The sequence below is a fragment of the Rosa rugosa genome, chromosome 3, assembly GCF_958449725.1.
Source record: "Rosa rugosa chromosome 3, drRosRugo1.1, whole genome shotgun sequence".
Lineage (NCBI taxonomy): Eukaryota > Viridiplantae > Streptophyta > Magnoliopsida > Rosales > Rosaceae > Rosa > Rosa rugosa.
Genome location: NC_084822.1, coordinates 48,259,110 through 48,283,308, shown reverse-complemented (window position 1 = coordinate 48,283,308; position 24,199 = coordinate 48,259,110). Strand labels below are relative to the sequence as shown.

General features: G+C 40.2%; 2 protein-coding genes across 2 annotated transcripts; both read left to right on the top strand.

Moving 5' to 3' along the window:
• Positions 1 to 10,768: 10,768 nt before the first annotated feature.
• On the top strand, positions 10,769 to 12,685 carry LOC133736839 (caffeic acid 3-O-methyltransferase-like). Its single transcript, XM_062164431.1, has 4 exons — positions 10,769 to 11,299; positions 11,538 to 11,848; positions 11,955 to 12,019; positions 12,155 to 12,685. The coding sequence occupies exons 1-4, from the start codon at positions 10,860 to 10,862 to the stop codon at positions 12,449 to 12,451; spliced, it is 1,113 nt and encodes a 370-aa protein (XP_062020415.1). The 5' UTR covers positions 10,769 to 10,859; the 3' UTR covers positions 12,452 to 12,685.
• Positions 12,617 to 15,350, top strand: LOC133737861 (caffeic acid 3-O-methyltransferase-like). The gene is made up of 5 exons (XM_062165340.1): positions 12,617 to 12,628; positions 13,609 to 14,027; positions 14,296 to 14,612; positions 14,719 to 14,783; positions 14,915 to 15,350. The coding sequence occupies exons 1-5, from the start codon at positions 12,617 to 12,619 to the stop codon at positions 15,209 to 15,211; spliced, it is 1,110 nt and encodes a 369-aa protein (XP_062021324.1). The 3' UTR covers positions 15,212 to 15,350.
• Positions 15,351 to 24,199: the final 8,849 nt, after the last annotated feature.

Below are 24,199 nucleotides of genomic sequence, written 5' to 3'. Positions count from 1 at the left end.
ACCATTTCTGGCAAGAACCCAAAATCCATGGAGAAGCTTTCTGATTCATATACCCAGCAATCCCATTTCAATTTCCAATAACCCTCAAACTTTGTGATTACAATTTACAATAGCAGAAAATAAGGGATTAGAATCCCTCAAAGATCACAGCAGCACAAAATCTGGGATTGCCACTGTCCTATACCTATACCACCAACCTTCAATCTCATAGCCAGAGCAAGCTTTCACTCTTTTGGTTTCATGGAGAAAACAAAAACTGAAAGCTTTAGAATGATCCCACCAAAATTGAGAATACCCCTTCAAAACCCCGGGTTCTCAGCACGAATCTTCCCCGCCTATCTCCGCTATAAAAAGCGGGTTCACTGCCGTTGGAAACCAAGCATCAACAACCCACAAACATCAAGCAAGAGATCAAGCTCTATCTCTGAATCCCTAGCCATCAATTTCTCCCAATCAACCTTAATCCAAAACCCAGAAATCATGCCATTGCTGGAACTCTCTCTCTCTCTGTTAAACTCCCAGGCATCTAGCTCCCACACCATATCTACCTATAAGTTCTGTTCTCATGAAATTAACTCCAATCGCTGCTGTTATCATCTAGTCCAATCGCTGCTATTATCATCTAGTCCAATCACTGCTGTTATTATCTAGTCCAATAGCTGCTGTTATCATCTAGCGGGTTGCAATGAAGTTGTTCTCAGGTCCAAACTTTGAACAATTTTGGGCCTAGTCTCGCTTAATGAAGAGGGTCTTGCTGCAAAAGGTCCAAAACACAAAATCACCCTCACAAGGTGATATTAGTTCTTTAGACAAATCTTGGTTAATAATAAATTGTGGTCTTATTGGACAATTCTATTGGTTGCACTTGAAGGATGGATACTTATGGGAGTCCTTAGAAGTTCGTAATTTTTGCCCTGTTATGTTTCTAGCTTCGGGTTTGCATCTTTGACGGTGAGAGGGTTGTTTCTTTATCTTCTTGTTTTTTCATGTATTTGTCAATAAATTAAAATAAGGGGAAGTGCGGTGGGTTATCAGAGAGTGGTAAACCTTTTGCCTATAGGTTTGAGGGTCGGTTTTGTATCCTACAACGTCTACCTCCAAGGAACTAATATCACCTAATCCCTTATTTGTTTTTAAAAAGGTCATTAATTGGTTTATAAGAAAGAGATTACACCCTATTAATTGTTGATATTAGTCATCATGCAAAAGCAAATTAAAAAAAAAAAAAAAAAACTCGGAACTGTTTTGAAAACCTAAATCTAGTGGTTTATGTTAAGGAAAAGTCATCCGTACCATATCTGACGTTTGAGCTATTCTAAACTTTCATACCTCACATTTAGAAAACATCATAACGGTACTTGAAGTTCTGACCCTGACCGAAGATTGGTATCTGTAGCCGTTAGCTCGGTTACAAAAACTGACAGCTAAAGGATTTTTTTCATTTAATAAAAAAAAAAGCAGATTTTTATTTATTTATTTTTATTACGAGAATGCCATTGTCGGTAAGAAGCCCAAAGTGAAAGAGTCAAGAGGGTTGTAGGTGGGAAGGGCTCATGCGGCAGCTAGAAGGCTTAGGGCTAATTTGAGATTGCTGTGACTTTTAAAAAAAACTGCTGCTGTTGTGTTGTGAGAATAATCAGCTGTGAATTAAAACAGTTTTGTGTTTGATAAATAATATTTTAAAAAGTGTTGTCAGTACATAAAACAACTGCAGAGCATGTTTTGATCTACAACGGCTTCCAAAAGCAACCTCTGGGCTGCTTCTAAAATCTGCTGCCAGTGACCTATAACTTTCAATTAAAGCTGGTTTTTATTTATTTACCAAACACAATAAAATCTAAAATTTTGAACAAAAGCTGATTTTTTTTAAAGTGAAGCAATCCCAAACGGGGCCTTAGTCGTAGTCGGACGCCGTGTTCGAGCAGTCCGCGTCCGGTAAGTCTTTTGATTACTCTCAGAGCATGAGAACCGCTAAAGATTTCGTGCCAGAGCAGCAAATCACGGCCTACTGGTCCAAAATCCAAAGAGGCAGGCATATCCAACCCTTTGGGTGCACGATTGCAGGGGAACAGTCCACCTTCGGGGTCAATGAGTCCACCATCGCCAATGAGTCCACCATCGTTAATGGGTTTTGAAAAAGAAGGTTAGAATTACTGATTTTGCAGGCAGTTCCAGATCCAGGCCACCTCACCGTCAAATTCCAAGTTCTATTTCTTTTCCCGGTTGATCACTTTCTGGAATTTGCTTAGGTTTTGTTTGTTTGCCGTGAAATTGAAGCAAAAGAAAATGATTGAATTAGATATAGAACGAATCAACTTGTTTTTGTTGTTGGATTGTGTTTCGGAGCTGTTTTTTTCTTAAATCTTCATTTTGCAATTTGAATTTTTCGTAGCGAGGGTTTATTGATTCGTGTAGCAAATGGAGAAGCATAATTGTGAATGATGTATTGTTTTCTGTAGAAGTATGATGAGATGAGTTGAATGAATGAGTGTACAATCCAACTGAGGGACGAGAGAGAGATGTTGAGATAAAAAAAATAGGGGCCGTGACCGCTTACTCAATTTCAGCTTAAAAATTGTCCACTTACTCCACTAAGAGTTTTTTAACCCCATTTACCCACTCTAACATCTGCTGACAGTTTTGCTCCTATTAATTAAATTGAAACTCATCTCTCAAACTCTCTCTCTCCCCGATCTCCACCTCCAGTTTCTCTCTCTCTCTACCTCCGGCCGACTGCCATACTCTCTCTCTCTCCTCTCAGAAAAGCCTCCTCCAGGTCGTCCGGCCACCTCCAGGCGTCTCACAGGCGCGGTCAATCCGGACCAGTCCGAAATCCGTCTGGTAATCCTTGGCCAGATTGTTCCTGTCGATCCAGTCCGATCCCTCCGCCGACACACTTGATTTCAGATCCTCCCACTTCTTGTACTCGACGAATCGGACGACATAGTTTTGGGGACGAGGATCTAGGGTCGTGTTGGGCTCTACGGTTGGGGGATTCTGGTGGGGTTTGAAAATGGAAGAGAGAGAGATGGAGACGGAGATGTTGATGGAGACGATGATGAAGAAGAAGGAGAATGATGATGTGGCGGTCAGAGGAGTAGTCATAGCAACTATGCAAGTATTATTTTCATGGCCCTCTTTCTATCCATTGCGGAAACTATTATTATTATTATTATTTTTTTGGGTAAATTTGGCAGAAGGCTTATAAGGAAAGATGAAAGAAGAATGAAAAAAAAAAGTTTTATTGAGTAGTTATACATGTCTATTGCGGGGCAATAAAAAGATTATTGGGAGGCAATAATATGAGTATTGGGGGGCAATAATATGCATATAAATTGATCAATTGTGCCTGTAGTGTATTCATTTTGGTTTTGGGAGTTTATGCAATTCACTGGAGGGCAATAATATGATTATTGGGAGACAATAATATGATTACTGGGGGGTAATAATATGATTACTGGGTATTATTGGGGGCAATAAATTCATACGCCGGAATCCGGTCACCAATCCGGTAGCCGGATTCCGGTCATCGATTGCCTGATTCCGATCACCGGTCGCCGGAGTCGGGTCACCAGTCGCCGGAGTCCGCCACCGGAGTCAAGCAAGGTCTCCAATGACTTATTTCTCTAAGTGACAAAAAAGGAGAGGGCAAAATTGTCCCAAAAATAAATAAAAATGAATTAAAAAAATACTTAATTGGGTATTAGGGAAATAATCTCTTAGAGTGTTTGGGTAAGTAGGCAATCTCTTAGAGTGTTTGGGTAAGTGGGCAATTTTTAAGCTAGAATTGGGTAAATGATCATTTCCCAAAAAAAATAATGGATTAAGACATGAAAAGGCATAAATATCCTTTAGCTGTCAGTTTTTGTAACAGAGCTAACAGCTCCATGTACCAATTTTTGGTTGGGATCAGAACTTCAGGTATCGTTATAATATTTTCTAAACTTTAGAATGACCCAAACGTTAGGTATAGGAGTATGAATGATTTTCCCTTATGTTAAACATATATATTTTTTTTCCTTTGGTCTTCTAGTCCAAATTATATACGTGGTCAGCAGATAAAGGTGAAAATAACTAAAAGTAATTGCAGAAAAGGGTTCTATATCTATCATATGATACATATAGTACTTGATCTCTCTCAAGATACGACTCATATATGACGACTCATATATAGTACTCTGTCTCTCTCTCAAGAAAAGAAAAATATGGTTCATATGATTTTAGTAGTTGAGTATATATCATCACCTGATCGTCGCATTTTGATCATCATCGTTTCCCACAGTCACCATCCTCATCACCATCACCAGTTCCTGGTGTCGCTGCGCCATTCGTCACCGATCCTTTTCACAGTCACTTTCCAGTTTCCAGTACTGATATATATGTTTAACCAGAGCCATTTTCACCTCTCATCCAAGTACGCACCAAACCCAGCACAACGTTTTCCATGGAAAACCAATTTTTTTCGATCGGAAATATCTTCTGGTCATGAAATACTAATAGCAACGGATCGAGGTGCCCTAAGCTATGTAGGCCCTGATAGGGCATTTGAAAAAACGTTTAGAAAATGGCCTTAAAGCAAATTTAGAAACATGTGTGGTTGGAGACTTGGAGGTTGACTCAACTCTAGTTCTTTATTTTCTTAAATCACCCGATTTGGTGCCTTAGCAAATTCAAGTGGAATGAGGTAATTGTTTACACCGCATCTCTCAAATGCAATTCCAATGCTCTCATATATTTCGTGAAGTAAACTAGGTTGTGGATACTCTTGCAAATTTTAGTTTCACTTCATATACAATGGTTTGGTGGGACTCGCCTCTTAATTTTGTTGCTTCTCTTTGCAATAGAGATTTTATAGGGTTTCCTAAATTTTGCTTTCGGTAGTTTTTTTTTACTTGGTTGTTTAGTCATATGTCTTTTGACTTTCTTACTTGAGGGGTTAGGTTCATGTCCCCCTATCTAGTTAGTTTTTTTTTTTCTTTCTTCTTTTTTTAATAAATTTAGGGGGATCAATTTGTCCTCTCTCCTTCAAAAAAAAAGGGCCTCGTCCTCTACGTCAGGTCAAGTTAAGACTTAAGAAGCTTCTGCCATTGGGGGAGCAGCCGTACAGATATAAAGCCTTTACACTACGGAGGCTATTAAACTCATTCACACAGCTTTCTGACCTCAACCCCCAGAAAGCATCTACTTTTCTTATGAATAGTTTTATTGATATTTCTGGAGGGTGCGTCTGGGCTACGCCAGCGTAACTTACGCCTATGTGGGGTCCGCTTTGCTGGAGTCTTCGTGTCCACACAATTTGAATGAGAATGGCACAGTAGGAATTGCCCACTTCACTGCCGTTATCAGTTCAAAACAAGCCGTTACGGTAAAAAACGAAGGGCATTCATGACAAATCCACAAGACGAACTATCCCAAATTCCAATCATCCCAAATGTCTCTTAAAATTCCTCTGCACCTGTCTGCCGGACAATCTCAACGGCCTCATCGATCCTGGATTTCTCTAAGCCGGAGACCGAGTCTCTTTCCACAGGAGAATTCGCCTTTTTGTGCGACTCGATTTCGGATTTTGGGTCTTCGATGGCGTTGAGTGGGATGAAGAAGGTGAAGGCAGGAGCTCATGGTTTTCACTGGATCAAGGAGAAGTACCACAAGACTACCGAAAAGCATATCATCTTTGATTATAGCCTTCGACGACGACATGATGTACTGCCAATCATCACCAAGGCCTTTGACGACGGAGCGTACGGCCACTGCCTCGTCGCCGGATTCGGCCAAGAAGTTAAGGATCAAGCTATATCGTTTTTGATTAAGAATTTATGGGTTTAGGAATTTTATGGGCGAATAGATTGGCGAATTTGGATGAGATGGAAGAAGAATCAGTAAAATTGCAGAAGAAACCACTTTCAATTGCTTAATTTAAAACTGAAAGGCAAGGAAGAACCTGCAAAGATGGTGTCTTGGCTAAGGCACAAAGTATTTGGAGTTAGATGGCTCGATCCCAAGCTGCCAGCTCATTAGTTATATAGTCTGTGCCCTTGCCAATGCACCACATGCAAATTTTTTAATGCAAACTTTACTTTTATTTTTTATTTTTAACTCAATTAAACTAGTTTCTTCTACTGATAGCCTGATACTTCTTCGTTCTCTTCCGTTTCCTTCCTCTGTTTCTCTTTCTCACCGGTCACTACCATTTCAACCTTCTACCGACAAATACCCATCACTCTGAAAGTAAATTCCAACAGCAATATCTAATTCCATAGATTACCATTCAATTTACTGATACCATGGCAGTGACGGACTCCTTCTTTCACAAAGATGTCTCCAACTCGTTCGACCCATCTCTGAGTCTTTGGAGAAGCCTCCAGAATCACAATCTCAATTCAATCCGCTCATCTATTCACCCGTTAAATTTGATCGAACATTTAATTTCTAAACTCATAAGTCCATATATTCTTAATCAAAGACGATCTAGCTTCGATCTCAGTTTTGCACATATGATTGGATTTTTCTTCTTCGTTTCTTGTTGAGCAGCTAATATCTGCATTGGGCTTGGGACTTTTTGAGTTCATTGTCAAGTGGTTCTGCATCAATATTAAGTGGTGGTGGCACCTCTAGCTGATGTTCAGTGAATATTGCAAGCAGAGGCTAGAGAGATGGATCTGCTTCCGACATCATTACCTCCACTCACAGCTCTTTACTGTTATTGGTTTTGCACCCTCTCTTTTGCTTGTTTGATTAATCTGCACCCTCTCTTTGAAATTCAAGAGGGTTGTGTGGTTCCATTCCTCTTCAATTTCGGTGCGGATCAGGATATCTGTATCTTAATGTCTTCTACAGTTCGACTAGTGATGAGAGACTGAGTGGAATGACCACCTCGCCCCTTCGTTGGGAGGGAGGGGCTGTAGTTAAAGATTTTTTTTACCCACTGCATCTAGCTTGTCGTTTGTGAAGTATTAAATGATTATTTTACCCCTCCGTTAACTTCAGTTTAGGGCGTACCATGCGCCCGGCGTAGTCAAGAATTGTCCAAACAATTAAACTCTTAGTAACCGGCCAAGGAAATATCATGAAAGTAACTCTCAGATGAAGACCTTGTAAAGATATTTACCAGTTTACCACACATTTTAGATTTCTAAATAGTAAATAGGATAAATTTCAGTTTAGTACCCTGAGGTTTAGGGGTAACATCATGTCAGTCCCTGCTCTTTCAATTTGATCAGCAACACCCCTGTGCTTTCAATTTTAATCAGCCATGTCCAATTTCATTTGTTCCATCCAATTTGAACGTTAAATGCTGACCTAGCAGCGACAAACTCAGCTAATGGGCCCAGAGAAAGGGGCAAATTTGACATTTCACTTAATTTCCACATTAAAAAAAAAAAAAAAAAACTCTTGTTCTTCTCTTCCTCTGATCCTCCTCTCCCCGCAACTATCTCCGGTGCCCAGCAAATTCAGATGAAGATAAAGGGAATGTTGAGGTGGCCTCCGCCAGCTTCTGGCTCCGAATTTCCATACAAGAAACCCAATTCACCTGAAAATTAACCAAAAAACCCAAATCTGAAACAAACTCAAATCACCACTTACTTGCATACAATGCAAGCAACCAATCTGTCCTAATTGTATTCTGATACCAACCACCATTCGCAACTCTAGAATCATAACACAACTGACCATCAATCCTCAACAAGTTTGTATCCAATACCAAATTTGTACGTCATTCATACCTTAGCCGATTACATATCGAAGATGATCATATAGCTCCCTCTCCTCCAAACTCCAATTTTTTCAGAACTCAACAATTCAAACTCCAATACTAACTGACCAACAACTCCTCCAAATCTCCAAGATGCCAAATTTAACAGAGAACAAGGGATGATAATTTACCTAAGATAATCTGGAAATCTGACAACCATTCACTGCGAAGCTGCAACGTCTCGGGTCAAAATCGGAGGTTGAGTCCAGAGGGTTTTGGTGGAGAACGAAGCTCTGGTTGCATCCATGGTGGTCGTGCAACTCGGATGTGGCCGGAGACGGCGAATCAGTCCTACCAAGAACCCAGATTTTGGTGAAGGTGCGAATGATGTCGTCCGACTTCAGGTTAGCAGCGAGGCTTCTCGCTTTTCATCTCCGGCGAATTCTGAGTCAAATGGTTATGGCGGTGTGCTGAAGGAGTTGCCGGAATTGGAGGAAGCAAGATGGCAAGGACTGGTGGCTGTGTACGGTGGCTGGGCTCGTTCCAATCATCGATTCTCTTTGGGTTTGGGTCGGTTTGTGCTGTGGTTCGAGTAGTGGTGGCGGTGTTAAGAATCGGTGGCCGGACACCATGATTTCCGGCGGACGCCATGATTTCCGGCGGTGGCAGTGTGTGGGTGAGAGAGAGAGAGGGCTGTGCGGCCCAGAGAGAGGGAGGAGAGAAAAAGAGAATGAAAGGGAAACAATCGGAGATGAGAGAGAGGAGGAGAAAAGAAGAAAATTTATTGAAATGACATTTTTAGCCCCTAAAGTGGGTCCCTCAGTCAAACTTAACGTTCAAATTAGACGGAACAAATGAAATTGGATACGGCTGATTAAAATTGAAAGCACAGGGGTGTTGCTGATCAAATTGAAAGAGCAGGGACTGACATGATGTTACCCCCAAACCTCAGGGTACTAAACTGAAATTTATCCTAGTAAATATAACCATTTGACTGCCTTTTAATGAAGAAATTTAAGCATCTAACTTATAGCAATAGGTCTGGACATACCACAGCAGTATATGCTTGGAAATGAGGGTACAGGTGCGTTGTAATTTGTTGGGGGTGTGGCTATTGCCACCCTTTTTTGTTCACCCTACTTACTCACTACACCTTACATTTTAATTTTAATATTAAATTTAACCCATTTCTTTTTTCAGAATATCCTTATATAACATAACCAATTAAAAAAAAATTAACGAAATTCTCTCATTTAATTTATACCAATAAGAGAACTAAAATAAATATAATATATTTTAGTAACAAAATCATAATTTGATTTACTTCAATTTTTTAATTTTCTATTTCACTCTCAATGTTCGTCTGTGGGAATGCATGTCAGAATATTAGTAAGTTAATAACTATGAGCAATGAAGAAGAGAATTTTTTATTTTTTTTTGCGTGTTATAAATCTTTACTTTCAGTATTCACAAAGTGTATTGCAAAGATTTTGATGAAGGTAATACTAATAGTTTTGTGAACTGAATAATGAATTAACGATAAGGAGGGAACAAAAAGACAAAAAAAAATAGTAATGAATTTAGATTTAGGTGGAGAAAATGAAGATTAATGCTATTCAATCAGAATTTAAGACCCCGTTTGGGATTGGTTAGAGCACCCACTACCTACTGACGAAGTCATGGGTTCGAGTCACCATGGGGGTAGGAGTGAAATCCTTTGATCCTCTTTAAAAAAGAGGAAAAAAAGACCCCGTTTGGGATTGCTTCGCTTTTAAAAAAATCAGTTTTTGTTTAAAGTTTTAGATTTTAATGTGTTTGGTAAATAAATCAAAAACAACTTTAATTGAAAGTTATAGGTCACTGACAGCAGATTTTAGAAGCAGCTCAGAGGTTGCTTTTAGAAGCTGTTGTGGATCAAAACACGATCTGAAGTTGTTTTATGTACTGACAGCACTTTTAAAAATATTATTTACCAAACACGAAACTGTTTTGATTCACAGCTGATTATTCTCACAACACAGCAGCAACATTTTTTTTTAAAAGTCACAACAATCCCAAACTAGCCCTTTAAGTAGCCTTTGTATTTATTTTTTAGTTATATTTTGAAATTTGAATTTTGAAAAATTAGTATACTTATTGGTCATTTTGCACTTGAATAATATAGTCTTTCAATAATTTAAATGTTTGTAGGGTGAACTAAGAAAATGGTAGGGTAGCAACAGCCAGCACCGTTTGTTGGAGTTGGTTATGATATATGGGTATCCAGAGAATATTCCCCTAATTTTACAATTTGGGAATTCTGCGTTTGTACAAACAGAAATTGCTTCAGCTGTACATAGATGAGAGTGTCTCTAGTCTCAATCTTAAAATAAAATGATTTGCTGTAATGGGCTTGGCATAACCGAAAGTCAACATAGAGTTGGATTACATGCTTAATTTCACTTAAATTCTAACATGCTTTGTGTTTAAACCAAGCTATTGTTGGGCTCAAGTTGACAATAGAAGCGGTTAAAAAATAAAATCATTAAGCCTCAGAATTTAATCAATGAATTAAATTTGAATAGAAGTATGGATAAAGAACAAATACAAATAAAATAAATAGGAATGGTAAAGCGGTGGGAAATAGGGTCTGGGAGAACTCAAACCCAATTTACCCCTCCTAAGCCGCCTCAATCCAAAGCGTTATTTTTATGATGTAGCGGGTGTAACAATTTTGAATTTACACACACAAAAAAATGACAATGGTTTATTTTCTCCTAAACTCGTTTTGATTCACTTGTTTATATTTTCTAACTTTTAAAATAACATCATCTTACTCGTATTACAATTTGATTCTCTTTGTTGAGTTTTGGTATTATAGAAGTAAAACATGCTTTATGTGACAAATACTACAAAAGAACTTGATGATTTCCCCAAAAATTAGTAACCGGCTATCAAGTTTAAACAGCAACAAAGAAGGGTAGCTGTAGGCCTGTAGTCAAACAAACATGCCCATCTGTCGAAGTTTCCAAACAGCCAAAGCAATCATGTATTTTTTTTTCTGACTTTGTCAAGGCCTCAAGGGAACCCAAAGGCTTCCTAGGTCCAAGATAAACCCCTTCGGCCAAAACAATCATGTATAAACAGTTCCATATCTTAAGTTTTGCCGTTTTGGTAAAGTGGTAAGATGAGGAGCACAAGTTCCCAGACAATTGACTCAACTCCAATGGCTCATCCACAACAAGAAGAAGAAGAACTGGGCAAACAAGCCATACGTTTAGCCAATGTCGTGATCCTTCCGATGGTTCTGAAGTCAGCTCTTGAACTCAACGTCATAGACATTATCTGGGGTGCAGGCGACGGCGAGTCACTCTCACCGTCCGACATTGCGGCTCAGCTCCCCACCAAGAACTCCAACGCCCCGGCTGTTCTGGACCGGATGCTTAGGCTCTTGGCCAGCCACTCTATACTCAAATGCTCGGCCCGGACCGGATCAGATGGGCAGGTAGAGAGGTTATATAGTGCAGGACCCATATGCAAATTCCTTGTCAGGGATCAAAATGGAGGAACCGGGTCCGTTGGTCCTCTGTTTCTCTTGCACCATGATAAGGTTTTCATGGAAAGCTGGTAAGTTCCAAGCTCACTTGGTTAGTTGAAAGTGCCTTGAACATGTTTGACAAATGCCGATGTGGGTGTGTCGGTTGTTTCTCTGTAATGCTATTGCTGTCGGTGAGATATGTAAGGTTTGAAATATCTGTCGATATTAGTACACATTTATTTGTGATACATTTGTCACAGCCATATTCTAAATCTTTCGTATGTTTATTTTTATGTGTATACAATGTGACCTTCTAATTGTAATCAGGTTCCATTTGAATGATGCTATATTGGAAGGGGGAATTCCTTTTAATAGGGCCTATGGTATGACAGCATTTGAGTACCCAGAAACAGATGAGAGGTTCAATCGGGTATTCAACCAGGCCATGTCAAACCACACCACATTGATCTTGAAGAAGATACTCGATGTTTATCGAGGGTTTGAGGGGATCAATGTGCTGGTTGATGTGGGAGGTGGAATTGGTGTTACTCTTAATCTCATCACCAACAAGTACCCCCACATTAAGGGCATCAATTTTGATTTGCCACACGTCCTAGCTGATGCTCCTTCTTATCCAGGTATTGGATTGAGCATAGTTTGATGTTTGCCTGCAACTTCTGTTTCTTATGGACTTTGTGCTCATACCAAAAGATAAGTGGGAGAAATGGTTTTGGTTTTGTGTAGGTGTGGAGCATGTTGGGGGGGACATGTTTAAAAGTGTCCCACAAGGAGATGCTATATTCATGAAGGTAGCCTTTGTATTCTTGCTCCTAATTAAATCACTGCATTCTCTTTCATTCCTTAAACGCATTTGAAGATAGATGATGCAGCCTTTATATACTATACTTGGTTTTTGGTAATGGTCTTGTTTATGAAAATTGCAGTGGATTCTTCATGATTGGAGTGATGAACATTGTTTGACACTTCTCAAGAACTGTTGTAAATCTCTCCTTAGCTCTGGAAAAGTGATCTTTGTGGAATCAATTCTTCCGGAAGTTCCTGATAGTAGCGTTACATCCAACATTGTCTGCGAGCAGGATTTACTAATGTTTACTCAGAACCCAGGAGGGAAAGAGAGGACCAAAAAAGAGTACGAGGCATTGGCACTTAAATCTGGATTTTCTCGATTGGAAGTTGTTTGCTCTGCTTACAACAGCTGGGTCATGGAGTTCCACAAATGAGCAAATCCTTGCATCGGTGCAGTCCAAGAACGTGCTTGTTATGTAATAATTGTAGGCTATAACAATGGTCTAAATAACTTGGGGCATCAAGAGTCCTCTTTTGCGCTGTTGAGTTCTAATTTCTGTGTGTTCAGATGTAGGCCAAGTTCATTACCTGCTTTGGTTATGGATGTGGCTGTATTACTTTGGTTGTATTGAGCTTTTATGCGTCTGTTTCTCCTTGTTTGATTTCAATGAAGTGTCTTTTTTCTTTGTTGCTAAAATGGTTTCGAACTTGTCTGAATAAACATAAGGTATTATACAAAACAAGTCATACATCATACTTATAGACCACCAAAAAACATGCTCTTAAAATGGGTCACAGCATATTATATCTGAATCAACTGAGGCGCGCTTAAACTGGAGCAACTTTTCTAGTAGTCCCGAAGAATCATCGGTAACATGCCCAAGGGCTGAGAACGCTTGCAAGGCTGAACTGTAATCCTGTCCACTCTCGAGCACAGGCAAATTTATAAGAAGAAATTTGATCAACTTTAGTTCAGTTTGGACTTCGCAGTTGGGCTGAGGGGCAGCTCTCGTTGTCATCTAAACAAGGGTTAGGGTTCACTTTTCCTACATCAACCTGGTAATCTTGATAGGTCCACATTTGTAGTTCCCAGAGCAGGGGAGCTTCTCCGAAGGCAGAGAGCAGTTGAAAGGTGGAAGCATAGCTGATCTGTACCACCACTTGTCCCTAATTGGCAAATTGGACAAAACTTGCTCTATAACATCACTTGGTAAGTAGCTAATTTTGTCCAACTCCACCTTATAATTTCAAACGGGACTTGGGTGGTTCTCGCTCCATCCGAGATATTCAAGTAACGATAGAATTGTAAGCAAAGCTTCAACTAATAGCCAAAGTTTTATATGGTCATATACAAAAATTGAAGCTTTACATTCTGTCTTACTACGAAACAGACTACAAGCTTCCATACACAGTATACACTAAAACTACCATGTAAGAGGCAAAAACTACCATATTAAAAGGATTGAATTTAGGCTCTTCAATCAGGTTGGATTAAACTCTATATTTATCTGTGATATTAGCTTACCCAGAAGTAAAAAACAAACAATATTGAAGTCTTGCGAAGTGAATTAGAGGATTTCCTAATTCCCAGACAATTGACTCAACTCCAATGTCTCAGCAAGAAGAAGAACTGGGCAAACAGGCCATACGTTTAGCCAATGTCGTGATCCTTCCGCTGGTTCTAAAGTCGGCTCTTGAACTCAAGGTCATAGACATTATCTGGGGTGCAGGCGACGGCGAGTCACTCTCACCATCCGACATTGCGGCTCAGAGTCAGCTCCCTACCAAGAACTCCAACGCCCCGGTTGTTCTGGACCGGATGCTTAGGCTCTTGGCCAGCCATTCTATACTCAAATGCTCGGCCCGGACTGGATCAGATGGGCAGGTAGAGAGGTTGTATAGTGCAGGACCCATATGCAAATTCCTCGTCAAGGATCAAAATGGAGGAACTGGGGGGTCCGTTGGTCCTCTGTTTCTCTTGCAGAATGACAAGGTTTTCATGGAAAGCTGGTAGGTTCCAATCTCACTTTTGGGTTAGTTAAAAGTGCCTTGGAACATATTTGACAAAATGCCGATGTGAGTGTGTCGATTGTTTCTATGAAATGTGCTATATATATATATATATATATATATATATATATATATATATATATTGTCAATATCGGTGAGATATGTAAGGTTTCAAATATCTGCCTATATTTGAAATCTTTCGTATGTTTATGTTTAGTTTACTATGTGACTTTATAATTGTACTATCACAATGGGACTTTTTGTTCAGGTTCCATTTGAATGATGCCATATTAGAAGGGGGGATTCCTTTTAAGAGGACCCAGGGGATGACAGCATTTGAGTACCCAGAAACAGATGAGAGGTTCAATCGGGTATTCAACCAGGCCATGTCAAACCACACTACATTGATCTTGGAGAAGATGCTTGATGTTTATAAAGGGTTTGAGGGGATCAATGTGTTGGTTGATGTGGGAGGTGGAATTGGTGTCACCCTTAATCTTATCAGCAACAAGTACCCCCACATTAAGGGCATCAATTTCGATTTGCCACACGTCCTAGCTGATGCTGATGCTCCTTCTTATCCAGGTATTGGCTTGAGCATACTTTGATGCTTGCCTGCAACTTCTGTTTCTTATGGACTTTGTGCTCAGACCAAAATATAAGTGGGAGAAATGGTTTTGGTTTTGTGTAGGTGTAGAGCATGTTGGGGGAGACATGTTTAAAAGTGTCCCACAAGGAGATGCTATATTCATGAAGGTAGCCTTTGTATTCTTGCTCCTAAATCACTGAATTCTCTTGCATTCCTTAAACGCATTTGAAGATAGATGATGCAGCCTTTATATGCTATACTTGATTTTTGGTAATGGTCTTGTTTATGAAAATTGTAGTGGATTCTTCATGATTGGAGTGATGACCATTGTTTGACACTTCTCAAGAACTGCTGTAAATCTCTCCCTAGCTCTGGAAAAGTGATCTTTGTGGAATCCATTCTTCCTGAAGTACCTGATAGTAGCGTTACATCCAACATTGTCTGCGAGGACGATTTACTAATGTTTACTCAGAACCCAGGAGGTAAAGAGAGGACCAAAAAAGAGTACGAGGCCTTAGCACTGAACTCTGGATTTTCTCGATTGGAAGTGATTTGCTCTGCTTACAACAGCTGGGTCATGGAGTTCCACAAGTGAGCAACTCCTTACATCTGTGCAGTCCGAGAACCTGCTTGTTATGTAATAATTGTAAGCTATGGCAATGGTCTAAACAACTTGTGGCATCAAGAGCCCTCTCTTGTGCCCCAGAATTCCGATTTCTGTGTGTTTAGATGCAGGCCGAGTTCATTACCAGCCTTGGTTGTTATGGATGTGGGCAAGTTACTTTGGTGCAGTGATTCAATGGAAGCTGTTGTAAAAAACTGTTAATAAACTCAGTAGGAAAGAATACTTCAATTCAGGGTTAATTTGATAATTCTATTCATCCCACAATGAGGGTATATATACAAGTACAAAGGAGTAGTCTAACTCTAATAGGAAACAATCTTTCCATAATTACAGGATATCCTAATTAAATAAAATCCTAATTACATACAGATTTACAGCGATTCTACACTCCCCCTCAAGTTGGTGCATAGATATCTATCATGCCCAACTTGTCAACTGAGCTGTCAAATACCTTCCTGGACACTCCTTTAGTAAGAACATCAGCTAATTGCTCCTCTGAGTTTACAAATGGAAAGCGAATAACCTTTCTGTCAAGATTTTCTTTAATAAAATGACGGTCAACCTCCACATGCTTTGTTCTATCATGCTGAACTGGATTATGTGCAATCTCAATGGCAGCTGTATTATCACAATGCAAATCCATAGGCTTTTTAAGCTTGTAACCCAAGTCTTTCAAGACATTACGAATCCACAACATTTCACAGACTCCGTGTGCCATACCTCGGAACTCAGCTGCACTTGATCTGGCAACAACTTTCTGCTTTTTGCTACTCCAAGTGACAAGGTTACCTCCAACAAAAGTGAAGTACCCAGATGTAGAACGTCTGTCAGTTTTATCACCAGCCCAATCTGCATCTGTGTACCCAACAACTTCCAATTCATCTTTTTTCTGAAACAGTAACCCTTTACCTGGCGCCATCTTCAAGTACTTCAAAATACGAAAGACTGCATCCATATGCTCTTCACTAGGACAATGCATAAATTGACTAACAACACTCACAACATAAGCAATATCAGGTCTAGTATGTGAAAGATAAATCAACCTTCCTACAAGACGTTGATACCTCCCTTTGTCAGTTGGAACTTGATCAGGATAAATAGCAAGTCTGTGATTCATCTCAATGGGTGTCTCCATTGGTCTGCAGTCCAGCATCCCTGTTTCAGCAAGTAAATCAAGGACATACTTCCTTTGTGAAAGCAAAATCCCCTTCTTAGACCTTGCAACTTCAATACCCAGAAAATACTTCAGTTGTCCCAGATCCTTCATTTCAAACTCCTTTGACAGATACTTTTGCAATTCATTCCTCTCTTTCGGATCATCCCCTGTAACAATCATGTCATCAACATACACAATAAGAGCTGTAATCTTACCATTCTTGCGTTTGATAAACAAGGTATGGTCAGAATTGCTCTGTCTGTACCCAAAGGCTTTCATGGATTTTGAAAATCTTCCAAACCAAGCTCTTGGAGACTGCTTCAGGCCATACAAAGACTTCTTCAATTTACACACCTTGCCAACGTCACTTGGGTAATTCTTAACACCTGGGGGCACATCCATGTACACTTCTTCCTCCAAATTCCCATTAAGAAACGCATTCTTCACATCAAACTGGTGCAAGGGCCAATCTTTGTTTGCTGCAAGTGAGATTAGAATCCGGACAATATTAATCTTTGCCACAGGTGCAAAAGTCTCCTCATAATCAATCCCATAGCGTTGTGTATATCCTTTGGCAACCAACCTCGCCTTGTATCTATTAATAGTTCCATCTGCATTAAGCTTCACAGTAAATACCCAACGACACCCTACAGTCTTCTTTCCAACCGGCATAGGTACTAGCTCCCATGTTGCATTCTTTTGAAGAGCTTCCAATTCTTCATTCATCGCCTTTGTCCATTTTGGATCAGTCAATGCATCCTGCACGTTACTAGGAATAGATACAGTAGATAATTGATCAACAACAAGTGCATGTGATCCAGAAATCCTATGGTTAGACATAAAATTAGCTATAGGGTATTTAGCTTTGGCTTTGATATCTGGTTCATATTGTTTCTTAGGAATTCCCTTGGTAACCCTTTGTGATTTCCTAGGTTCGACACTTTCTAACCCAGAAGATTCATTAAAGTTTAGGGGTACCTGAGGAGGATCATTCTGACCGGGATCTTCAGTTGGTGATGCAGAAGGGGGAATATCTTGTGTGCGAGCTTCAGATACGTCTTGATTTTGATTCAAACTATCCAGAAAAGTCGTCTTTTCTGTCTCGGAATTCACAACACTCTGTTCGGCAGTTACATTTTCTGTTTCGGAATTCACAACACTCTGTTCGGCAGTCGCATTTTTTGTTTCGGAACTCGCAACACTTCCTTCGGCAGTCGCATTGTCTATTTCGGAATTCATAATGCTCTGTTCGGCAACTGCATTTTCTGTTTCCAAATTTCTACCCTCAAATGTATCCTCCAAAGTTTCCAAGTCTTCAAAGACATCAAAATCAATAATAGAACGAGGATTCCCTTCACAACCTCTCTCCCCCTGAAGGGAAGACTGAGAAGCTCCCCCTGAGTAATAAGGCTCGGATTCACGAAAAGCAACATCAAGAGAGACATGTAAAGTGCCAGTAAGAGGATCATAACATCGATAACCCTTCTGGAAGTCAGCATAACCAACAAATATACACTTACGGGCACGGGGATCAAGCTTGCTGCGTTGAGGCTTGGGAATATGAACATAAGCTGTGCACCCAAACACTCGGGGCTCCAAATTAGGCATAGAAGGGATGGTCAAAAGTGTATGAAGCTTCTGATGAGGATTTTGAAACTCAATCACCCGTGAAGGAGTACGGTTGATAAGATATGCTGCTGATTTCACTGCTTCTCCCCAATAGGACCGAGGTACATTCATTCCAAACAAGGAAGCACGAACAACTTCCATCAACTGCCTGTTCTTCCGTTCTGCTAAACCATTCTGTTGAGGAGTATAAGAATTGGAGGTTTGATGACGAATTCCATGTGACCGGCAAAACTCAATCATAGGGCCATTCACAAACTCTCCACCATTGTCAGACTGAAACACTCTGATGGATTGTTGATACTGAGTTGCCACCATTTTGTGAAATTCGGTAAACATTCCAAATACATCACTCTTATTCTTCAGTAATGACACCCATGTCATGCGAGTGCAATCATCAATAAACGTTACAAAATACCGAGCTCCAGAAAGAGAAGGAATTTTCGCAGGACCCCAGACATCAGAGTGAATCTTCATAAAAGGAACATGACTTTTATTAAGACTTGGTGAATATGAAATACGGTGACTCTTGGCCAGTTCACAAATGTCACAGTGGAAATCCAAATCACTAACAACTGAAAACAATTGAGGTTGCAGCTTCTTAAGATAACGAAAGGATAGATGACCTAAACGGCGATGCCATAACCATACAGCTTCCTTCGCATTCTCTACCCCGTTGATCTGATTAGCTTGTCCCAAAAGATGCTTATGTTTCTTTCCAGTCTCTGTCAGATCCAGTTAGTATAATTTCCCCCTTCTAACACCATAACCAAGAATCCGTCGAGTCAGAATGTCCTGAAACACACAGAAAGACGGATAGAAGGTCACAATACATGCAAGAGCTAAAATAATTTGACCAACAGACAGGAGATTATAGGCTAGTGATGGAACAACTAGGACAGATTCAAGGGTTAAGGTATCAGATAAAGCAATAGAACCTTCTCCGGTGACCGGAGTTGGAGTACCATCAGCAGTAGAGACAACGTCTTGAGGGGAACGTCTAAGGTTTTTCACAAGACTTGGGTCATTGGTCATATGGTCAGATGCACCTGTATCAATTATCCATGTACTATTAAAAGTAACCTTACCCTTCATATCTGACTGCGCTACATTAGCGGAGGCATTGTCTAGGTAAACTTCCTCTGTAGTAGAAACAGCGGCCTTGCCCAGATTCTTTCGCGGTTTCTTGGTGAAGTCCCACCAATCAGGGTAACCAATCACTTCATAGCACCACTCCTTGCTATGACCTAATTCCCCACAGATAATGCACCTTTTGTTTGCATATGGATTTGGTTTACCCAGAAGACGGCGTGGAGAAGGTCCTGAGAAGCCTGGAGGAGGACCCTGTTTGCGTTGAGCCATAACAGAAAATTCGGTAGTCACCGAATGCCCAATAGCCTGTTTCTTTGATTGCATCATTGAGGAATTCATGATTTTCGCAGGTTTGGATTTTCAAGGGTTTCAAGATGGATATGAATGTTTTGGAAAAGAAATTTTTTTTTTCTTTTATTTTTTTCGAAAAAAGGTAGGGTGATGGTGGTTTGAAATTCAGGATGGTTTGATTTCAATGGTGGTGGTACGCAGCGGTTTGTGGTGTTCTTCAGGATTCAGGATTCAAAGGATGCAGCGCAAGTTCAAAGGATTGAACCTGCTCTGATACCAAGTAGGAAAGAATACTTCAATTCAGGGTTAATTTGATAATTCTATTCATCCCACAATGAAGGTATATATACAAGTACAAAGGAGTAGTCTAACTCTAATAGGAAACAATCTTTCCATAATTACAGGATATCCTAATTAAATAAAATCCTAATTACATACAGATTTACAGCGATTCTACAAAACTCATCCATACAGCTTTCTGTAGCTGATACATATTGACCTCAACCCCCAGATGCAACTTGTTGGAACTTAAATTTTAAATTTTTAATGTCCTTCAGCTTGAACCAAGCTATTGTTGGGCTCAAGTTTAGGCAGCCTTTTTTTTTTTTTTTTTTTCCTTCTTTTCGATGAACAAGTTTGGGCTCAAGTTGCAGATGCATTGGCAAATTATGGTGCGCCCTCTAGTGATCTGATTTGGTGCGACCTAACTTCTCCTTTCATTGATAGACATTTTCAGAGTCACTGTTCGGGAATGCCGAATTTTCATTTTCGTTAGTTTATCTTTCCTATAGCCTATTTCTGTTTTGTATGGGAGGTTTTGGTTTTTGGTCCCCCTCCCCTTGTATTTTTTCTTCTTTTTCTTCAATAAAATCTCAAAGGTTAAGGTGGCTCTTTGCCTCTCTTAACCTTTGACTTCAACCAAAAAAAAAAAAAAGTTTAGGCAGCCCTTTGACACTAGAAGCCTCTATAAAACAAAACAAAAATTATATCATTAATTCCCAAAAATTAATCGTTGAATTCAGTGAATTCCCAGAAAGAGCAAGGTAAGATGCCTATTTTTGGTGAATTCCCTAATTTCAATTGATTCTTTTAAGGCTGTTGAAGGAAGTCGACATCATGTGTGCCTCTTCAAACTAGGGTTTAGTCCTAGAGTTGTAATAGGAGAATGTTCTAGATTTCCTAGTTATGTTCGGATTCTAGTACCTTTTGTATACTCTGTAAATCCCTATATATAGGACTCCTATTATCAATAATATAACACAATTCTCCCATCTATTCTCTCTGCAATTCCATTTTTACTAAAACACGTTATTAGCACGAGCCCTAACCTTGAAACAAATAACCAAAACCCTAAAACAAGTTGAAACCCTCAAACCCTAATTGCCTCCGCCTCCCGAATAGTATCCCCCGACCCAAGGAGTCCGGAACTGGCAGCAACACAACCAAAACCGGCCGGAAACTTACCGAACCGGCCTCCAGAAGCCCCAAACCATCCGCTGCGATATCTCCACCGGTTCACCACCTTCCGGACACCCAATTGCTACCAAATTTTGTCAGCAGCACCGTCTCTGTCTTAGGATTCAGGAACCGGAAGCGATACTCCAAGAACCGGTCCAGAAGCCCCTGAACCGGCCGTCATACCAACTGGTCCTCCTGCAGAAAAACCGGCAGAAACGACTTTTTGCCCAGTTTTTCCTGTTTCGGCCAATACCAACTGCCGCAAGCTCCTAGCCCTAGCTAGCCATACCGTGCGCTGCCCCTGTAGCCCTTGAGCACCCGTGTGCCGCCTACTGCCCCTGCAGCATTGTCGCACGCCTGCTGCCCCTGCAGCACAGCAGCAAGGTCGTTCCTGTGCAGATCAGCCTGTTTGCACGCCCCGAAACGTCTTGATTGGGACCTCAGATCAAAATCCTTCCTTCATCAAAGTTGTTTGTCTCTGTCTCTTCTATCTGACCTCTAAATTTCAGCTCTATTGGAGTTGTTTTGAGACCTGTACACCATTCAAAGTGGGAGCTGTTTAGAAGCGAATCTGCTCCGAATTTCAACAAGTAAGTCTTTATGATTAAAGTTCCTGCTTTCTTGTCTTTTAAATTTCATTATTTTATGCAGGATTTTTATAATACGAATGTGGGTTTGATTATTTAAATAAGCGGAATTGTGGGGATTCACGCTAAACGAACTAAGAGCGTTCGTAATAAACAAACTAAGAGTGTTCATAATAAACGAACTAAGAGCATTCGTAATCAATGAACTAAGAGTGTTCATAATCTTCGGACTAAGAGCGTCCGCAAGTATATATTTTTGACCATATTAAACATCATTGTTTCGGTCTAATCCAAATTTCTTGGAAATCGATTTCTTGGTAGCATTAAGGCTCGGAAATCTTAATATTAGTTTTCGTGGAAGCATTGACTCCGAAACTAATCCGTTCTTGTTTCTCGTTTTTGGATATCAAACTTGAACGAGCTCGATTTTACTCCATTGGATTCTACGGGCACGGGATATTTATTGCCTACAATCCAAGAGCCATGTTCTAAAGGAACCGCTCAAGACTCACAAACTGAGATAGATAATTCCAGGGCACTTACCCTGATGAAGCGCCACATGGAGATGGCACTCCAGTTTGAGTACATGAATGAGGATAGCGCTAGAAACCTTTGGGTAGCGCTTCGTGAATGTTTTAACAACATTCACAATTTTCCGAACTTAGAAGCATGATGGAATTATCTCTTCTTCTCTAACTTTGACACAGTTATGGAATATTGTTCGGAAGCTCTCCGCATCAGACATTGATGCATGCATGTGAAAAACTGTCACAGAAGAACAATTGATTGAGAAAACCCTCAATACCTTCCATGTCTATGCTATGAGGTCCTCTGATTTATTCCGGACTCATGTAAACGCAAGACGGATCACAAATTTCCATCACCTAATTGGAGCTATGGCATGTGTTGAAAGGCACAGCCACGAACTTTGTGAATGGAAAATATGGTAGGCCTCAAGATGGCTACCATGAGCACCGTTCAATGGCTAGAAGAAGTCGCCATGGATGATATGATCAACATGCTCATGAAGGTCATCGCCAAAGTTGGCAAATACATGACCAAAGGAGTCATGACATTGAGGGTTGGGGGTTGGACACCATGGCGCCACTTTTGGCCATGGTAACACTATTCCAACGCCAATGGTCCTAGGGACCATTTATATTGCGTCAATACGCCTCAATCAAGAGAGCATCCTCTACATTATGTTTTATGGAGTACTTGATCAATGGTGATCAAGACATCGAGTTCAAAAAGACTTTAAATCTGGCGATGAAGACAAAATGCCGCAGATTTTTATTTCGAATAGTCTTTTATTTTTCCAAGAATTATGTAATGGCAATTATGCCTTAATCAATAAATGACAATTTTGTATTAACTCTTTCTCAAGTGGCGCATCCAATGAAGTATGATGTCTAGGAAAGTGATTGAGATTAGTGGTACTTAAGAGAGCCTCGCTCCACCGACATCTCTCTCTACTTCCCTGGTCATATTTGATTGGAGTTACCAAACGGATTGAGTGACTACGATTTGTCTAAGTTTGATTTTTATTTTGGATTAGACTTTGGTTAAGAAACTTTGATGTAATCATTGGCTATTAATAAAGTGTCGATTCTTTTACTTAATGTCTTGGACATACCTTAATTCGAACTTTATTTGAAAGATATAAAAGCCAATGGTTTTTCATGTGGAAACACATTGTGAGAATGGACAAGAGTTCCTTTGCATCACCTCTAATGACTATGGACATAAACGAGTATTAGAGAAACTTATGTGTCGCTCTAGTGGGTTGTATGCAACCACTATTCGAGTCATTGAATCCAACCATGTCATGAGAGATGACTTATGGGATTCTGACACATATAGGCTTTGGCACGACCGTTTGGGACACCCAGGTCATGATATGATGATCCGTGATACCAAAGACTTCACATGGACATCTCTTCTTCAGAACGAAGAGAAGTGAGAATCAAAAGTCGATTCAAAGAGAGCATTGCACCGCCGTCGAACCTTGGGGCGCCTCCGCCATGCACCACCTGCCGGCCAACGTCGGCGCCGTGATCCCCCTGCGGCAAAATCATGGCTTTGACTCCATGTATGGAGACTTGGCTTCTCTCTCTACTTCTCAAAGTAAATTGTGACATTGTGGCTCAACCAAAACCTTCATTGGTTGATTATAAGGCCAATCTTTCATTTTGTAAAGCCTGTTTTTTTTAGGATCAAGACCATCCTATGCAAAGAAATAATTCTATTCTTACATAGAATCCAAGGGGATTTTGTGGATCGATTCAACCAACTTGCGGACTGCTTAGATGTTTTATGGTGTTGGTTAATGTGCGGACACGCTGGTCACGTGTCGGGTTATCATCCACTCGTAATGCTGCTTATGATGAACTCTTAGCCCAGAACATATGGCTACGGGCTCACTACCCAGATCATCCCATTCTGTCAATTTGACTTAATAATGCTAGAGAGTTTACTCGAAAATTTTCGATGACTATTGCATATCATTGGGTATTGATATCAAGTATCATATTCCCATGTACACACCCAATTGGTCTCGCGGAAAAGCCACCATTAAAAGACTACGATGGTAGCCGGACTTTGGTAATGCGCACCAATATTTCCGCTTGGGTTATGCAATATTGCATGTAGCTATGCTAATTCATCTACGACTCATAGCAGCCACTCAACGTTTATTTGCTTTACAGCTAGTGACTGGGTTCGAGTCTAATATCTCGTGCTTATGCA